Below are 19,782 nucleotides of genomic sequence, written 5' to 3'. Positions count from 1 at the left end.
GAGATATAGAACTGAAATTAACACGACCAGATTAAAATTATATGTACGTTTGTTATCAAATAATATTTCTATTATCTAATTGTGTTATCAATAATCTTAACGATAGTAAAGTATTCGGGCTCGTAATTATTGAGTAGTTCATAAAAGGAAGATTGGCCGTCATGATGGTAAGTATTTGAAAAATTATTATCAATTAGTATTTCTTATTTGTCAATTGTTTTTCTGAACACATCACAACACAACCTAGTCCACCCAGTTTATCGTAAACCCAGTCGTTTTACGATAAAGTCCTTTAATTAGAAGGAATGATGTGCATAATATTATATCTGGGACTAAGATTTTTTATTGTGTTTTCGTTTCTTAGTAAAAGCAGTAGTTAGCTACTATCCGTTAAAGCATTAAGTATAAATTATAACTGCACAGAACGATCACACTTGATTGAAGACCGACTTACGTAAATAAATTGGGCGACCTTATGCCCAAATCCCAATAGCTTTGTCCACACTGTGCCTTTTTCTGTTCGTCAAGGGCATGCGTTATAGCGCAGTCAACAGAGATCGTGAGGCATGCCCGCGACGCATGCCCTCTGACCGTATCCAAAACTTCGAAAATGACAATATTGGCGTTGCGTTCCTCGACGCATTCAATTATTGAATGCGCCAATATGAAAGTTGATGATGAACATTGAAGATGAAAGTGCACAGTGTGGACATAGCTAATCGATAGATATTATTCATTAGACAAATATCATTGACATGACAATAAACCGACCACATAAAATAGAATATAGATCGTCGGCCTATGAATCTACAAGGTGTAACAAAAGTGATAATACTTAGGGCAGGAGGTTCCCAAACTTATTTTGTCTACCGCCCATTTTAAGAACAAATTATGTTTTAGTGCCCCCATATTTACAATTCAAAATGCATCCAGATGAAATAAATCACCCCCCAAGCCTCTACACAACGCCCCCATTTTTTTTCTCGGTCCCACACCGCCCCTCTTCAGACCTTCGGCGTCCACAAGGGGGCGTTATCGCCAACTTTGGGAAAGGCCGCTTTAGGGTGTGTATGTGATTATTATATACCTAGAGTTCACTATGTAGCTGCGCTTAAAGAGCAAATTTTTTTCTGATTTGTATGGGCAAGCACCCGTGCGTCATGAATTTTTCCGTACAAAGATGAAAAAAAGTTACTCTTAGCGCTGCTACTTTCACAGTGAAATCCATACAGGGGACTCATACACACCCTAAAGTATTATCACAATTTTTGTTACACTGTATATCTCCAAGGTAGGTGAATGAATTTCTCTGTTTGTACCTTCTTATGTCTAGATCGCGTTATTCCTGCTGCTCGGGGTAGCGTCGAGCTACGCGGAGCCGCGTATCATAGAGTCTAGCATACGGCTGGAGTTGCCCCCGCCGCCCGCGCCCCGCTCGCCCGCGCGGACCGTGTACGAGAGCTACGTTACGATGCCGGTCGACCACTTCGACCCGCAGAACACTGATACATATCAGATGGTGAGTAGATTGGCTGCGATAAAAATGTTGAGCGCATGTGTAATATAATAATAGCTCCCACACTGGTTTCGGTGACGGTGGCCGGTTTCATTGAAACCAGGCCAGCTACGCAGGAGTAATTTTATAGTGCCCAAGTATGTGCGCAGTACACAAGAGCACTCTCTATTCCTTTACTCTCATAACCCAGTGGGACGGACGACTGACACGACTGGCGAGAGATCAGGCGCAGGACCGACTTTTTACATGCCCATCCGACGCATGGATCATCTTACTTGTCAGACAATCAGGTGATCAGCCTGCATTGTCCTAACCAAACTTGGAAATAACATGTTTCCAACGCGGGAATCGAACCCACGACCTCCGAGTCAAGAGCCGCGCTCTATACCACTAGACCACGGAGGCGTCGCATGTGTATACCTACAGGGTGCAAGGAAACAAAATTATTTACATATTTTATTACGGTAAACACATACCTAAGTTGTCAGTTGCAGACAGACATAGCTGGGCACCGATAATCAAATAGTTAACTTTGTTAATCGTTAATCCGTTAAAAAAAGTTAGCTTCGTTAAACGTTAAAGCGTTGCATATCGAACGAATTAACACAAGTTAATGTTAATCGGTAATCCTTTAATATGTGTGTAATATAGCCATATGTTATTATTTTGTTTTTTTTTATGAAATAAGGGGGCAAACGAGCAAACGGGTCACCTGATGGAAAGCAACTTCCGTCGCCCATGGACACTCGCAGCATCAGAAGAGCTGCAGGTGCGTTGCCGGCCTTTTCAGAGGGAATAGGGTAATAGGGGAGGGTAGGGATGGGAAGGGAAGGGAATAGGGGAGGATAGGGGAATTGGGCCTCCGGTAAACTCACTCACTCGGCGAAACACAGCGCAAGCGCAATGTGGTATTTCTCCGGTCGAGCCGGCCCATTCGTGCAGAAGCATGACTCTCCCACGTTTTATATAACAATATGACTTAAATCATTGATTTAGTGTACGTACAAAACCTGTTGGTATAGGTTCTAGAAGTTAACAGGTTAGGGACAAAACAAAATACTTCTATAAAATTATTGTATTCTACCTAACTAAATTAAACTGCACTCTTCTTTATCAACATGCAAATGATCACTGATAGTAATTTACAGGGGCGTCTTTCCCTTAGGTGCAATGTGTGCGGTGCACACGGGCGCCGCGGTTCTAGGGGCGCCGAGCGCCGCTCGTACTCGGCGCGCGCCCGCGCTGGCCGGCCGCCACGGCCTACGCTTTATTGACCAACGTAAAAAGAACTCCAGTTTGCAAACATTTTTGTGTAATATCCGAAGCTCTTCTTATATTTATAGAATTACAGCAAAACAAGGCGCGCCATGAACGGCTCGGCTTTTGCAATATAAATATTATAATCTTTATTTTTCAACGTGAAATGAACCTTAGAACACATAAATGAAGATTGTTATATTATTTGGTGTAATAGTGAGTGTTCTATCGCTCGTTTTTTTCAAAATAGGTAGTGGGAGGATTTGGATTTAGATACAAAAAAGCACAGTGTTCTAATTTAGAAAACAAACTGTACCATGCTGGCTCTTCGGATATAGAGAAGTTAGAGCTCTTCAATGAAATCGAATTAATACCGATGTTGTGATGATGTGATGTTTAATAAGTATAGAACATGAAATTTAAAGTAAAATTGAAGTACTTAAGCGATATAAAATTTACGTTTTGGGGTTAGGCTTGTTAGGGTCAGTCAAGACACAAGAGCACATCATGGTCAACACCGAAAAAACTTCAATCTACAAACAAATAACCATAGAGTTTGTTACCTATTTTATATTGGAGAAATTTGACAGTACCTATGTGGTAACTTGATGTGCTGTTATAGTTCGTCTGGTGGAACGAAAGAAGCCACCGCTTAGAGTCCTCACCCTTAAGCGGCCGGACAAACTGTACTTTTACTTTGTACCCACTTCATTTTTACCGCGCGCGCGCTTGTTACAGGGCGCTAGGGTAATGTTTGCACACGGGCGTCACATGGGCTAGAGACGGCCCTGGTAATTTATAATAACAATAAATAACACAAATCACTCTAAAGTCTAAACTCTTCACTCTATAGGTAAGCACCGGCGCTGAGTAATGAAGTAATAAAACGAAAGAAATCTCTTCTCACTCGCATGCGCCTGAAAATGTATCTAGTATTGTTTTTGTTTCACTCGCTGCTGCCGTGCCGCGGCGCTGCGCTGTCCGCCCGCCCGGCACTTGTCGTTTCATGCTCTGTCTGAACCTGTTTTTCGCGCCGCGCCGCGGTGCTGTGCGGTAAATAGTAGGCATTGGATTAACGATTAACGGACTCCTGAATATTAACGGAAGTTAACGAGACCGTTAAAATTTTAAAAAGTTAACTTAAAAGTTAATCCGTTAATCAAAATGTTAACTTCGTTAATTAACGATTAACGGATTAACGAGTTAATGCCCAGCTATGCAGACAGATAGGATTTAGGTATGGAACTAACACATCTATTAACTATACCTAACTTGAATTACGTTGAATAGAATTTACATAGTAGCATATGCTTTCACTTATTAAAACAACGATGGAATCCGCAAACTTGTATCTATAAGGAGTCAGGAGTTCTCTAAGCACTTTCGGAACCATGGTATACCCGTGGCAAAATGTTACTTTTTGGTAGCGTATGCTTGAATACTTCTAAAATCTAATTAAATCAAAATCACTATAATATGTACCACATATATACCACATGGATACCATTATAAAATTGCCAACTTGGTAACCGTAGTACCAAGTTGGTATCATAATATACTTTAAAACAAAAAAATACGTGTATTTTTATTTTTAACAAGGATCAATATATCAAAATTTGGCCGGAAGGTTTAATTGCATCCTGTATATTTTTCCAATTACAGCGGTACATGTTCAACCCGGAGTTCTGGGGCGGTCCCGGCTCTCCCATCTTCATAATGGTGGGCGGCGAGTGGAACATCGCGCCGGGCTGGCTGCAGGCGGGCAACATGTACCTGATGGCGGAGGAGAATAGCGGCTACCAGGTGTACACCGAGCACAGATATTATGGCAGGAGTCTGCCGTATGAGTGAGTTGAATTAAGTTTAAACATCTAACTACTAATAGTCGCGAAGCTTGTATTTTCCATGGATTAAAAATGTTTAAAGCGATAGAAATATTTTCGTAAGCGAGCGGAAGGGACAATTAGTAGCAATAAGTTATTCAAGCATTTCTACATGGTACGCGTACGCGATCATGAATTTTTATCCGCGATAAACATTGTATTGCTACCGCACTCGTTTTGCAAATCTGTGTAAACGAGACAAGAATATTGCGCAAGTGTAAAAAACATCAACGATTTTGCCTATATCTACGTATGCAGTATAAATCATGCTCTAAAATTCTGTGTACTCCATTTCAATTATGTACTATCAGACAAGTTGATTCCTAGGCAGATGGGGGACCTATGTAGTTTGGACGCGTTATGTCAAACCCAGCCGACAGATCACAATAATTAACATTGAATTGACATGATCCGCCCAAATGACGTAGGTCGTCAACTGCCTAGGAACTTCTCGATAGTACTTTGCTCCAGATGTCAACGAAAGATTAATTGCTATTGCATTATTTTATGTATGGTAGCATTATAGCCGCAAACTGAGCTTTGTTAACCTTAATCATGACCTAATTGATTTTACATTTTACAATCCATACTAATATTATAAATGCGAAAGTGTGTCTGTCTGTCTGTCTGTTACCTCTTCACGCGCGAATCGCTGAACCGATTGGGCTGAAATTTGGCATGGAGGTACTTTGAGTCCCGGGAAAGGACATAGGATACTTTTCGTCCTAGAAAAATGCACGGTTCCCGCGCAATAAACGAGTTTCGGCGCAACGGAGTTGCGGGCGTCATCTAGTCTGTAATATATTTCAGAGAATTCACAACTGAGAATCTCCGGTTCCTCAACATGGACCAGGCGTTGGCGGACTTGGCTCACTTCATCCGTGATATGAAATCGTCGCCGATGTTCGCTGACAGTGACGTCATATTGTACGGTGGGTCGTACGCAGCCAACATGGTGCTGTGGTTCAAGCAGCGGTACCCGCATTTAGTGCTGGGAACGGTCGCCTCGAGCGGACCTATACTGGGGAAAGTTGATTTTACGGGTGAGATTTTATACATACAAAATTAGACTGAAATAAAATTTTATTTATTTACTTAGTAATTATAGGTCTACCAGAATCTGATAGCAAAAAGTGAGAAAATAAATAGACTCTAGCAATACCGGGGTAATTGGAATAAACCATTTTGACCCTTTTTTTTTTCTTCTAGCGGCTGATTCTGTATGTGAAATATGCAAATATAAAAATTTATCCAATGATCAAATATATTTTTTGAGAATCTCTCAAATCTGATGGCAAATTTTGACAACAGGTCAAAATCTGATGGCAAATTTGGACAACTTATATGAACAAATTGTTAATGTGTTAAGTACGGCAGCTATTGAAACAAAACGTTGTTAATACTAAGCCTCGCAAACAAAAGGTTTGTGGGTGGAATAAGCACGTAAAAGATGCTCATCGGGTGGCCAGGCTTAACTTTAAAAAGTGGGTGTCACATAACAGGCCTACAGTTGGTAATATTTATGAACAGATGTGTGAATCACGTAAGATCTTTAACCGATTCAATGCGGCGCACCTTTTTGAAGACTTTCAGTCGTGGCGGCATACAATTTTCCCGTCACACGTGAGCCGTGTCATACGCCATAGAAGTAGATGATACGGCTACCGTATCATCCGCCACGTTCAAAAAGCTTTATGGTTTTTTTTTTGTTTTTACGCTTGTATTAACTTAATTTATTTAATTGAACCCAAACTATTGTTGTTGACGGAATGCTACGTTGTTTTAAGTTGATTTCGAGTAGTTTTACTAAGTGTAAACCTGAAAATGGCAGGTAAGCGATTTTTTTATTCAGATGTTGCAAACCTTTTGTAGATTTCAAAGTTAGAAAAATGAGTACCTATCTATATTAAATAGATCTGGGTTTCCAAAGTAAATTATACGTTCGTAGATAAATTTAAAGAAGTTCGTAGTTAATATTTTTTATCCGACTTCCAAAAAAGAGGAGGTTATACGTTTGGCTGTGGATATTTTTTATGTGTGTTCAACGATTACTCCGCTGTTTGTGAACGGATTTTCAAAATTTATCTTTTGTTGTATAGGGTATTTGTTCCGATTGATCCGGTTCCGAGTTGATACCATGTTTACAAAAGTGGTGATCTGATGATGGGAACTATGAAGACTCCCAATATTACTTCATTATTTTCTTAAAAATTTACTTTAAAAAGCCCGGCCGCACATTATCCGAATTTACTATCAGAAAAAGTCGGACGCTCATACATTTTGACACGTCAGAATTCTGATAGTATGCGGGGTCCACAACAAAATGTATGAACAGAGTACGTTCCGGCGGGCGTCCGAATTTTAGTGATCAGAAATTTTGGATAATGTACGGTGGGCTAAAAAAGGAGACAGCACCTACTTTTTTCAATTCACAGAATATTCAGAGAGGAAGCCTATAAGCTTGTTTTACGTAGAAAATTTAGATGGTTTTGTCCGGAGCAGAATCTTCTAAAGTGTAATTTGAGGGAGATACAATCGCTTTTTAAATAACACGGCTCACGTTTGATACGCCACACGTTAAAAACCCATAAGACGCGGCTGCCGTATAATCCGCAATGAATGCACCTTTTGAAAAAGGTTGACGGCCCCTACTTTATTTCAATTCACAGAATATTCATAGGCGAAGCCTATAGGCTTGTTCTACGTGGAAAATGTTGTTTTTGTTCAGAGTAGAACCTTCTAAAGTGTAATTTGAGGGAGATAGAATCGTTTTTCAAATGACACGGCTCCCGTGTCATCCGCACTGAATTGGTTAAAAGTCGATTAAAATGGTGTTTAAACAACCAAGTGCAAATCAAAATGAATATGTTAGCTAAGTTACGAGCTGACAAAAATTTTGTTAAATTTTGGAAATGCACTAATAAGTTCGATGTTAAGCCTGGCCTCCCGACCAGTGTCAATGGCATTAGCGATAAAGAGGGAATTGCGAATATGTTCATGGAACATGTTAAAGTGCAGTCCCCGCTCAGTTCTACTACTGGGTCCGGCGTGCGGGGGGAGGTGCCCGTGCTCATGTTTACTGCTAAAGAGGTGAGAGATGTAATTAAGCGCATGAGCAGGGGCAAGTGTCCCGGTCATGACGGACTTAGGTACACATCTACCGAGAGCTTTAGCTCTGCTCTTTAATATCTGCATACAACACGCATATCTGCCAACGGATATGATGAAAACTATTGTAGTTCCCATTGTCAAGAACCGAGTAGGTGATATCTCGGACAAGGGAAATTACCGCCCTATATCGCTTGCTACTGTAGTGGCTAAAGTGTTGGACAGTGTGCTTGACAAATATCTGGAAGTGCATGATGGGCAGTTTGGATTCAGACCTAGACTGTCCACTATCTTGAGTCTCAAGCATACTGTCCAATACTATACAAGCCGTAGGACACCGGTTTACGCACGCTTTCTGGATCTTTCAAAGGCATTTTGGCATTTGACCTCATTTCATATGATGTACTTTGGAAGAAAATGGAGAGCATGGGTATACCGGGTAGATATTATAAATATTTTTCGTTACTGGTATCGGAATCAGACGAATCACGTGAAATGGGCCAATAGACTCTCTAGGGCGTACAGGTTGAATTGCGGAGTGAGACAGGGGGGTTTATCGTCTCCTAAGCTATTCAATCTGTACGTGAATGATCTCAAAGTGGAGCTCAGCAATATGCGTGTCGGATGCAAGGTTGGTGGTGTTAGCGTTAACAACATTAGCTACGCGGACGACATGGTATTGCTGAGTCCCACTGCGAGAGGAATTCGGGAGATGCTGAAGGTGTGCAAAAGATACGCTGATTCGCATGGCCTGACATATAATGTCAACAAAAGTGAAATTATGATCTTTAAGGCCGCCGGTAAGTATCCCGAATCCATACCTCCAATATACCTCGGCGGAAAGGAGCTGAACAGAGTATTCAATTTTAAATATCTCGGCCATATACTTACCGACGACCTTAAAGATGATCTAGATATTGAACGGGAGCGGAGGGCTTTGGCGGTGCGAGGTAATATGCTGGCCTGCAGGTTCGCACGTTGTACGGATGAAGTGAAGATCACACTCTTTAAAGCGTTCTGTCAGAATCTGTACACAGGTGGCCTGTAGATCAGGCATCAGCTATACCAAAGCATCTCTAAACACCCTTCGCATCTAATATAACAATATCTTCAGGATGATGCTGAAACTTCCCCGATTTTGTAGTACGTCCGAGATGTTTGCACAAGCAAGGACGGATGGCTTCCGGGCACTCATGCGCAAGAAAGCTGCATCTCTAATAAATCGCGTAAGGGGAAGTGACAACAGCATCCTGAAGATTGTGGCAGATGATCCGCATGCACCTATATTGAGGAACTATGTGCGGATAATGAACGTATTCGAGAGCAGACCTCAAGGATACATTCGCTCATAGTTCTAACTGAGGTGCATGATTTAGTTTAGTTTTAATTATTTACTTTAAGTTATGTTTTGTTCTTTTTAAATAACCCTAATAATTTTTAATTTATGTAATACTAACCAATTGACCACACTGTAGTCTGAAATAAAGATATTTGAATTTGAAAAAAAAAATCAGATTCTGGTAGACCTATAGTGATGAAGTTATTACAACGAACTTGCATAAAACTTAAAAGAAAATAGGATTCCGTAGTGTATTCTTCAAGAGTCGGTTTTTAGTCGGCCAAAATAATTAAAAAGTAATTTGTTGTTTTAAAGACTGATATAAGATAAAGCGAGCACAGTAATAATTTACCAGTAGTTAACGGTTCATTTATATTATTAATTTGAAAACTCTTGCCTCAAGGTGTACTAGCAGTTAGCACCAATGATAGAAATATTGACAGATTTAAGAAACAAAATAATATAATGTGTTCAAGTGTGGTGTGAAAATTCTTCTCTAAAGACCTTTAAACCTATATGTCAATGGAAAATTCAGTGCTAATGTGGTGGCATAAAGTTAATATACCTAGCGGAATAAAGCAACAATCTCGAGCTGTCAAACGAAACCGAATTTGATTTACGTCTGTGTGTAAAAATTTGTTTACGTATACACTTACACAAGTATCTTTCTAAGAGATTAAATTGTCAACGTGCCGATAAATGCCGACTGGACGTCACATAGATGACAAAAAATTGGTTCATTTAAGTACATGACAGCATATCACACGACTCTTTTTACATCGCAGTGTTACTGATAGTGACATCTCACTTGCTCGCCTTTGTATCTCTATTGCGCTAGGTATATTAATTTTGTGTGGTGGCCATGTTGCGTAATCCGTACTGGGATTAAAACATCATGCCTTTTCTTTAACATACACGATGAACGAGAGAGATAGCAATAACTAACCAAGAATTAACTTTTTATCTCGAATCGTTACAGATTACTTGGAAGTTGTACACGAAGCCTTTCACTCCGAGGGTGGAGACCAGTGTATATCCGTCATACGACAGGGCATAGAGGACACTGTGGCTGCCATACAAACTGAAGCAGGCCGACAAACTGTGCAGGAAACGTACAGGTATGTTTGGCAATTTAAAATTAGTCAGACAATTAAAAAGATATAAGACGTCATGGTTTACAGTCTACACAATCGTCTATAAATGGCTGTATCACACTGTGACGTCCCAATCGTTTGCGAGAAAGAGACGGATAATAATTTCGATTTACTACTATGTTTGTATATTTTTCTTTACGTTCGAGATGTACTCTCGGAAGCAGGGGCTGTGGACTTCTGTGTCGGTGAAAGCTCACCCACACATAGATATTTTTACACTAGTTGCGCTGGTTCAAATGTTTGCCACTATTAAAAACAATCCATTATGGTAGTTTTATTTTTTAATTTCATCATGTTTTCTTAGAAAATATTTGTATTGATTGATATTTCTGCAAATTGTTTTAGAAAATTTAATTAGCAAAACATCAAAGCTGTTTAAATTATCACGAACTAAAAGCTATTTCATTATTTGAACAAAATTAGGAATAAAATATTTGTATTTTCATAGACATCTGTACTGGCAACATAAATAGTTAATTCGTTAGCTGTGGTTAGTTTATTTTCAAGTGAAATTCTGAAATATTTTCTCATATTTTGTTGATTAAACAGCAAATTTACGTTAAGTTTCTTAAAATCCTGTGTATGTTTTTATGCCAGTTATAAGTTGAGACGCTTTATATATTGAAAAATAGACTCCTGCCTGTTTGCCTGTTTATGTTGTTGTGTGTTTATGTGTTTTGTTTATATTGAAAAATCGACTTCGAAACTGTTTTTCTTGTGCGTTAAACAATTAAATTGAAAAATTGATCATAATCTTAATGTGTTATAGTGTTATTGAATTTCACGCAGTTATGATTCATTATGGCTTACCGGAAATCAATGAAAGTAAGGAACTGGAACAAATAAAAATTTTGAAAAAATTTGTAAATCTATTTTATTTCTATTTGTTTTTATGTGATAACTGAAAGAATGGATCTGTTAGTTCCATTCTTTCGGATTAATGAATAAGGAGTATCGCCACCCTACCCAGCTAAAAATTTAAATTTCCCGCTATAGATAATGGTACTATTTTAAATTTCCCGCCAGTGACGTCATCGCCACTTCAGCGCCCTCTGTCCCTACTTCGCAGGTACTAAAGAATTTGAGGGGTACACTTTTTTCTATGAAGTTCCGCTTCTTCTCCTTGTGAGTAGGTATAGTATTCGTTGCTCGGAAGTGACTTTCTCTCTTCCTTTTCTCCTGGTTGTAAGCAGGGCCTGATCTAAGGGGGGGGGGGCGAGCCGGGCATTTGCCCAGAGCGGCAAAATTGAGGGGCGGCAAAATGACTTATTCCTATCTTCCAACCTAGCCATTACCCATCCACCACCCAAATTTGAAAATTATACCTTCCAATCTACTTTAGGTTGGATAGTGGAAATATATTTTAAGTATTTTACAGTAATTAAATACTAAAGAACTTAAATATTCTTTATCCCCATTATCCCCCAACAAAACTAACTTATGATTTGTATGGTTTTCTGTATGTCAAGGGCGGCAAAAATTATCTTTGCCCGGAGCGGATAATTAGCTAGATCAGGCCCTAGTTGTAAGTAGGTATAGGTCTACCAGGATCTGATGGCAAAAAGTGAGAAAATTGACTAGCAATACTAGGGTAATTGGAATAAAACATTTTGATCCTTTTTTTCCTTACAGCGGCTGATTAATTATGTGTGTGAAACATGCAAATATAAAAACTTCTCCAATGATCAGGGATATTTTTTGAAAATCTATTTTTTTTATGAAATAAGGGGGCAAATGAGCAAACGGGTCACCTGATGGAAAGCAACTTCCGTCGCCCATGGACACTCGCAGGATCAGAAGAGCTGCAGGTGCGTTGCCGGCCTTTTAAGAGGGAATAGGGTAATAGAGGAGGGTAGGGATGGGAGGGGAAGGGAATAGGGGAGGGTAGGGAAGGGAATAGGGTAGGGGATTGGGCCTCCGGTAAACTCACTCACTCGGCGAAACACAGCGCAAGCGCTGTTTCACGCCGGTTTTCTGTGAGAACGTGGGATTTCTCCGGTTGAGCCGGCCCATTCGTGTCGAAGCATGGCTCTCCCACGTATAAATCTATCTGCCAAATTTGCCATCAGATCCTGGTGTTATGTTATATTATGTTTTTTGACTCTCAGACTATGCGAGCCGCTGAAGTACGACAGCGTGTACGACATGGGCTACTTTTCGGGGCTGATCAGCGTGTCATTCTCCGGGTCGGTGCAGTACGCGCTCCCCGGCAGCTTGCGGCAGATCTGTGCCAACTTCGCTACTAATGTCTACGGTAAGATGGGTGCCATTACTAGGCCTAGTGTAGGGGCACAGTATAGCAATATGACATATCCCTACGGATAATAAGATGCGGGCGGCGCGGCCCGCGTACACTAACTCGCGGAGTTTGTGTACCTGCGCCCACAGGGGTGACGTTGGCGCGTTATCTACGAATTTTGCGATCTTTTAAACAATGGGATATTATAATAAATGTTCAGTGTACGGATGTAAATTTGATTCAAAAAACAAAAAGGATTTAAATTTTCATAAATATCGGCTCACAGCTTACACTAATATTGTGTTGGCCTTATCGGCATGTATTTGCATCTCTGTTTTATTGTTTACGTTGTAAGAAGTGTAACAAGGAGAGAAACAATATAGAATAAATTAAAAATCTGTCAAATACCCTGTTACATACTAATTAGTACCTACCTACCCAGGTACACATATCAAGTGTAACATACCGCGCCCTTACCGCGCACGTAATAAGAGTTTTGAAGTGCTTCTGTTACACCTGACGTGTGATTAATTATTGAATATTTTATATATTCGAAATTTCGAATGCGTCTTCATTATTTTAATCCTTCGATCGTGATTCGTGGATCCTTGGAAATCTATTGTTATTCTATTGTGTCTCGCTCACCGGTGAGCTTATGGGGCTTGATGGGTTAATTAATTTTTTAAATAGAGAACTAAAATCATCTAAAAATAAAGTTTCACGTAAATATCTGGCAGTACGACATAATATGTACGATTCATCTACCGGCTCAAAAATTTCCTTTCCACTCCGGTCAAGACCTTGCTGGTCCATTCCCTTATCTTTCCTATAATTAACTATGGTGACCTGTGCTGTTTAGATCTTAATGTCGACAAACTCGATAAACTCGACCGATTGTTTAATAATTGCCTCCGATTCATATTCAACCTTCGAAAATACGACTACGTTTCATCGTATCGCTCCAAGCTACACTGGTTACCATTATTATTTTTTACTGGCACTATACAACTTTGTCCTTGTGTCACCCAAAGGTTGACTGGTAGATAATGCCATACGGCATTAAGTCCACCTTTGTACCTATATGTGCATAAAGTTTTTAAAATAAATAAATATGTAAATATAACACGCTGATTAAACAGATTAAATGATAACATTTGCATTACAAGCACAATATTTTATTTTTATTTTATTTCCCGTTTCGTGGCAACCCTGGCATATCTGCTCGGTACCTCACAGGATGTGGACTCTACGAACAACGTCCGTTAAGTCCGTTGTTCGTAGAGTCCACATCCTGAGGATACTCCGGTGTTGGGGCGAAACGTGCGTCGAGGTTTTCAACCTGCATGGTGGTGAGGGGCCTTGCACGGATTTGCCAACATTATTGCTTGTGTGGTGGTGGTGTTTGCAGGTTCTTGCATGCGAGTGTACGCATAGGCAGTATGGGAGGAGGGAGGTGCTGTACGCATGCCTATGCGTAAACTCACTCATTTACTTAAAGGTGGAAGTTTATTTCGCGGAATATTGCTAAAAATAATAACAATTTAAATTTTAAGCTATGGATTTCCGCAAAGTAACGCCTGATTCCCTTAACTATTCCTATTAATTTTCAAACAAAAATTTTAGGTAATAGGCTAATCAAATATTACGAAGACGGCTAACGAAGGAGTAGTACGCCCTTATAATAAATAACAATTAAATGCCAGGTGTAACACCGATGCAGAAGATCGCCGGATTCATCGTTGATTACCAGGGGCTGGACGACGAAGCCTGCTGGGGTGTCGAGTATGAGTCGCTTGTTTCGTTTTACAGACAGCGGAGTAATTGTGAGTTCTAAAGTCTAATGAGCAGCACTCGAGGACGTTTAGTCATTACTTAATTTAAAGTTAGCAATGATTTAACGTCCTCGAGTCAATGCCTTAATTAAATTACAGTTAAGTATTTATTAAATGTCTGCTGAACCCTCTACAAAAATGATATTCACGCAGTAAAAAACTGTTCAAGATTCGTTTTATTTGTCTGTCATGTGACTTTTTCCAATGTCTAAGCCTCTAACCGCAACGAAAACTATTGTATAATATGTTCTCTCCAGTCTCTCAAAGTTAGAATCAGGGAAGTTGATTCATAGGCAGATGGCAGACCTTCGTCATTTGGTCGAATTGTGGCAAGCGCAGCGGCTAACATTGACTTGACATATTCCAGCCAAACAACGTAAGTCCGCCACCTGCCTATGAATCAATTTATTCGATGGTACTATCAGAGAAGTTGATTCCTAGGCAGATGGCGGACCTAAGTAATTTGGTCGCGTTACGTCAAACCCATTCGACCGATCACAGCTAACATTGAATTGACATAAACCGACCAAACTACGTAGGTCCGTCAACTGGCTAGGAATCAATTTCCTCGATGGTACATATTTTCATACTAAAATATGACATCTACATCGGTTCAGGCAAACGTAAAGACTAAAGAGGTAATAGACAAATAGACAGTAGACACACTTTCACCCTTATAATATCAGTAACTATTAGAATCTGTGGTGACGTTACAGCGCGCGCGTGGTACTACCAGACGTGCACGGAGTACGGGTTCTATCAGACGGCGCCGCGCTCTGGCACCGTGTTCGACCCGCTCACCTGGATCAGCGTTGATTACTTCGTCAATATATGCAAGCAGGCCTTCACTGAAAGGTTAGTGAGTGAGGTCAGACCGCAACGCGACGCGGTGATGCATTTCTAATTTTTTATTGATTTGACAGACTCCTATCGCGTGAGACGTCATGCAAATCCATCTCTCTCACGCAATTGAAATCTAAATTGACAGATTTCAATTGCGTGAGAGCCAGTCCACACGGCGCGATGCGTCGACGCAGCGCTGCCGTTTGACACATAGCCGGCCACGCGGGCGCTGCGTCATTCGTCTCGGGGGCTGCTGTCCGTCATGTGTGCGTTGCAACGACGCAGCACTCCGTGTGAACACCTTGGTTATTTGTATGTAAAACAACGCAACGACAGCGCTGCGTCGTCGCAACGCTGACGCATTAGACGTCTTGGAAATCTGTCAAATCAATACAAAAGAAACGCATCTACGCGTCGCGGTCTGAATTGACCCTCAGACGATAAAGGCGCAACCGCACTAAAGCGTTACGACACGGACGTGATATTTTTTAAAACGTCAGTTCTATGGAACGTGAAGTATCGCGTCATGTCGTGCTGCATACCTAGTGCCGAGTGCGGTCTTATCTAAATGTCAAAGTAGTTTAATTAAACTATATCCCGATTTCGTATATTTTACATATTTGGAATGAGCTAACAAAGCTCTTTCATATTGATACCCCACACAGTGTTTTCGGTGCCCACATCAAGATTTTTTTTTTACTTCTTTTTGTCGTCTAGAGGGCAATGTAGCCATTTTAACGTGACGTCATACATGTAAATCGTAGACGATGAAGAGGCTTCTGACGACACTTCATTGGTCTAATTATGATAACTGATTAAACTGACACGCTATTGGCAATTTTGACTGACACTGATAGAAAGTATTCTATGCCTGGGACTCAAAGTATCTCTATCTACTAAAACCGGGCCGTTTGGGCGTGAATAGGTAACAGACAGACAGAAAAACACACTTTCGCATTTATAATATGTATTATACTTAGGTATGGAAGTAAGGATATGAAAATATTCGCGCACTTTACAGGTTCAACGAAACGTTCGTGTACAACGCAGTGGAGCGTGTGAACGCGATGTTCGGCGGGCTCCAGCCGGTCGTCAACAACACTATCAACATCCACGGTAACATCGACCCCTGGCACGCGCTCGGCGTCCACGACCGCGATCTGACTGACACCTCGCCCACATACAATGTGCCCCGGTGAGCTATTACGCCCAGCAGCCAGGGTCAATTTATAATAGCGCAGAGTCGAACCGAATCGAAGCGTCAAATGCGCAACAAGGCGAACGAATGCGCGCGATTTCGTCAGAATGCCTACATGATGACGCGTAGATACGCTTGTGGGCGCACGGATGCGCGAGAATGCGCGCGCACCAAAAAGTCAAGCGAATTCGCCTTTTTAAATTCTCAGAAGTAATATATGTGCGATAATGCTTTGGAGTTAAGATTTTGTTATGTTCAGTTTTGATAATTCGCTTCGATACGCTTCGACTCTGCACTAGTATAAATTGACCCTTAGCATAACAACATTAGAAACGGGAAAGAACTGACACTGACAGATTTTAGTGATAAAATGGCGGATTTCCTTTGTCGCTCTGTCTTAGATTCTTCCGAAGAAAGAAACCGCTTCTATGTTGACCATGCTAAGCCTACGGGACCGGCCCCACCATAGGTTGAACTGAGCCGCTCAAGACGCCAACTCCCATACACTCGCCTCAGTGGTCAAGAAAGTTTCCTCGCTTGAGGAGCGAGGGTGCCATAACGCTGTTGAAACTTGAAATGCCAATACATACATCCTACCATTTTTAAGAAATCGACTACAAGATCAATTATTATCTCCTCATTGACGGTTTTACAATCATACGCAATATTATTTAAATCGCAATTTATAAAATAATGAGTATTTTTTAGTATTTAGTTGAGTATTTTTGAGTGTCATTAGAAATTATAAGGAAAATTCTGTGACTGGAACCTAATAGTCAGGGAACCCTAGAACAATTTTTTTTCTATTACTAACAAGCTAATTTTTTGTGAGTAGCTTCATTTTGATAAGACCAACAACTTTTTTATCTGCGAAAAATCTTGAAAGTGTTAGCTAACAGAGATAGAAAGGATTTTATACTTTGATTTGATGGTCCTAAGATATGGATTGTTCTATTTGTAGGACAATGTTACTTTTACATTATATAACTATTAACCTACCAATATACAAAAAATCAGCTGTTTAGGGTTTCGTTTTAGGGTACCGTAGTTAACCAAGTTTTGTTGATTGTTCTAGGGCTCCCTCACTAAAATAGTTAGTTAATTGTTTTATCCTTCACCTGTAAAATAAGCACCTACAATTAGGAGGTATTGGCACTTCCACCATAATCCCGATCCCGTTATATCGTAAAACTTGCTTCAGCCGGCACTAATAGGCATGATGACTATTTTTTTTTCTTATCGGTAATTGAAGGACACTTAAAAAATAGAAACATCGTTGAAAGAATGACTCTGATAGCTTAAAAATTCACCAAGATATGACAATTCAAATATCTCATAAAAAAGACCTGCCCGAAACGCTCCATACTAAAGTGCTACGAAAGACTGACGTCAGTCTTTCGTAGTTTGTACGCATCGGGGAACAACTTTGCTCGACAGGTATATTAAATATTGCGTTTATGAAAGTGGTTTCATAACAAAAGTTGCTTTTAATTGCATAAGTTATCGAATTGTATACAAATATTATGAAATTTAATTGAAAAAAAAATCGACTTGAATATCCAACTTTAAAGGTGCATAACAAAAAAAATACAAATGCTATGAAGCTGAAATTTTGGGAACACTTATTTTTTACCGTGATTTCTTTATTTTATTAACAAAATTCGCTAATTTTTGACCTTGTCATCATCCCTATTATGCCATTAGTACACCGAGGCTTTGTAAACCCGAATCAGCGGCGATGATTTACTATCTCACTCGTCTCACGGCAATTTGTTATCTTGCATCTCGCTCTATCCCTATTTTGCAGATTTTTCTCGGCATGCAGGGTCGATGTGCTAAAATCTAAACGCATAATCGAGGCACAAAATTTCATATACAAAATGTAATAATTTACATGAAATTCTTAGCTCGTTATTTTGATTATAGTATTACAATACATTTGGATTTCTACCTATTTCTATTTAAGTAAATTCTTGTCATGGAATTTAAAAATTCCAGTAACGTGCTTTGTATGTTATTCAAAATTTAATATTTATTTACTTTCTAGCTGTCCCGGTGAACTTCGTGTCACTTTAAAACCTTCCCTGGACTTCTACGAACATTTTAAGACTAAAGTCAGCCCAATCCGTTCAGCCGTTTTCGAGTTTTAGCGCGACTAACACATTTGAAAATCCATTTGTATATATAAGATATACCGAACCTTATAATAAATAATAATGTAATGTATGGTTTTTCAGGGCATCGCATTGTTTTGACATGGGCAGTTGGCGCAATACGGACACAATTCAAATGACAAACGTGCAACAAATCGCCAGGAGGCTGGTGAAACAGTGGTTGTCCTAGTTATTTTATTCCGTATTGAAAGAAAGGTGAAAATATACATTTATGTTTTAAAAAAATCTTTAAAAATTTAAAGCTTTTCTTTTTTTTCCTTTTTTGTAACTTGACTGGCACCTACGCAATTTTGATCCTGTATCGCCCAAAGGTTGACTGGTAGATAATGCCATTAGGCATTAAGTCCACCTTTGTACTTTTTATGTGCATATTTTTTTTATAAAATAAAGCTCTCTTTCTCGCTGTAGTAAAATTATATGGTTGTTCAGCAGAGGCGTGCACAGGATTATGAGTATTTTGACACTGCAGAGTAGTCGGTCACTGAACAAAGTCAAACACTTTATGGTACCGCTAACTGCAAGATTTTTCAAATTAATGAAGTCATCAAAGGTAACTTACGGTGTTAAGAGTCCGGGTGCCATCGCAGTTCTCATACAAACGTAATACAAAGATAATTTCCCATACGAGAATATTTACCATATTTGAGTTATTATTCAGCTTAAAAGAAATGGGTGGATCCAGTATCTTCTGAGTTTCTGTCTTTTCTTTATCCGTCTTCGTAACAACAGCAGGAGCAGGACGCGTCTAGTGCGGCCCATTTCTCGAAATTAACTGCGACAATTCACCCTGCATTGTATCGACGGCGTCGTGTCGTGTATCGTAGCACGTTACGTCGCCACGTAGTTTTTTTACGATGCTCGTCGTAGATTGAAAACTTCAAAAAGGCCTTTTTAAGTGATTCGTTTTTAAGCGATACTAGTATACGTAGTAATGGTAGTAGTGATAATATGTAAATAAAGTTAAAATTATTTCACACTGAAAGTGCTCGCCGCGTCGCTATCGGCCGCTGGCCATTCCGGTGTGATTCGGCCCATACGATGTCGCGACGTAGTTTTTTACGATGCTCGTCGTAGATTCCCACGACGTGACGTTGAATCGTGAAACGACGCCGCATCGTGGTACGACACGACGTCACATCGTGTTTATGTGTCCTGGCCCTACGCGCGACGCTCCGTTACCGATTAATAATGGCTGGTTTTATCGCTAAGCTAAGATGTATATGAGTAGTAGCGTTTTAT

At 40.0% G+C, this 19,782-nt stretch overlaps 1 protein-coding gene across 1 annotated transcript; it reads left to right on the top strand.

Moving 5' to 3' along the window:
• Positions 1–101: 101 nt before the first annotated feature.
• LOC121726791 (putative serine protease K12H4.7) lies at positions 102–18,786 on the top strand. Its single transcript, XM_042114306.1, has 10 exons — positions 102–167; positions 1,334–1,519; positions 4,436–4,620; positions 5,467–5,699; positions 10,083–10,221; positions 12,366–12,511; positions 14,200–14,319; positions 15,045–15,183; positions 16,193–16,366; positions 18,607–18,786. Exons 1-10 carry the CDS (start codon positions 162–164, stop codon positions 18,710–18,712), a joined length of 1,434 nt encoding a protein of 477 aa, XP_041970240.1. The 5' UTR covers positions 102–161; the 3' UTR covers positions 18,713–18,786.
• Positions 18,787–19,782: the final 996 nt, after the last annotated feature.

This window comes from Aricia agestis, chromosome 5 (genome assembly GCF_905147365.1).
Source record: "Aricia agestis chromosome 5, ilAriAges1.1, whole genome shotgun sequence".
In the NCBI taxonomy this organism is placed as follows: Eukaryota; Metazoa; Arthropoda; class Insecta; order Lepidoptera; family Lycaenidae; genus Aricia; species Aricia agestis.
This window is presented reverse-complemented; position numbering and strand designations above follow the sequence as displayed.

What these genes read in the sequence shown, in the direction of transcription:
- LOC121726791 (XM_042114306.1), top strand. An exon ending in ACACTGATACATATCAGATG is followed by an intron (nt 1,520 to 4,435) that starts GTGAGTAGATTG and finishes TTCCAATTACAG; the next exon opens with CGGTACATGTTCAACCCGGA. An exon ending in AAGCAGGCCTTCACTGAAAG is followed by an intron (nt 15,184 to 16,192) that starts GTTAGTGAGTGA and finishes CGCACTTTACAG; the next exon opens with GTTCAACGAAACGTTCGTGT.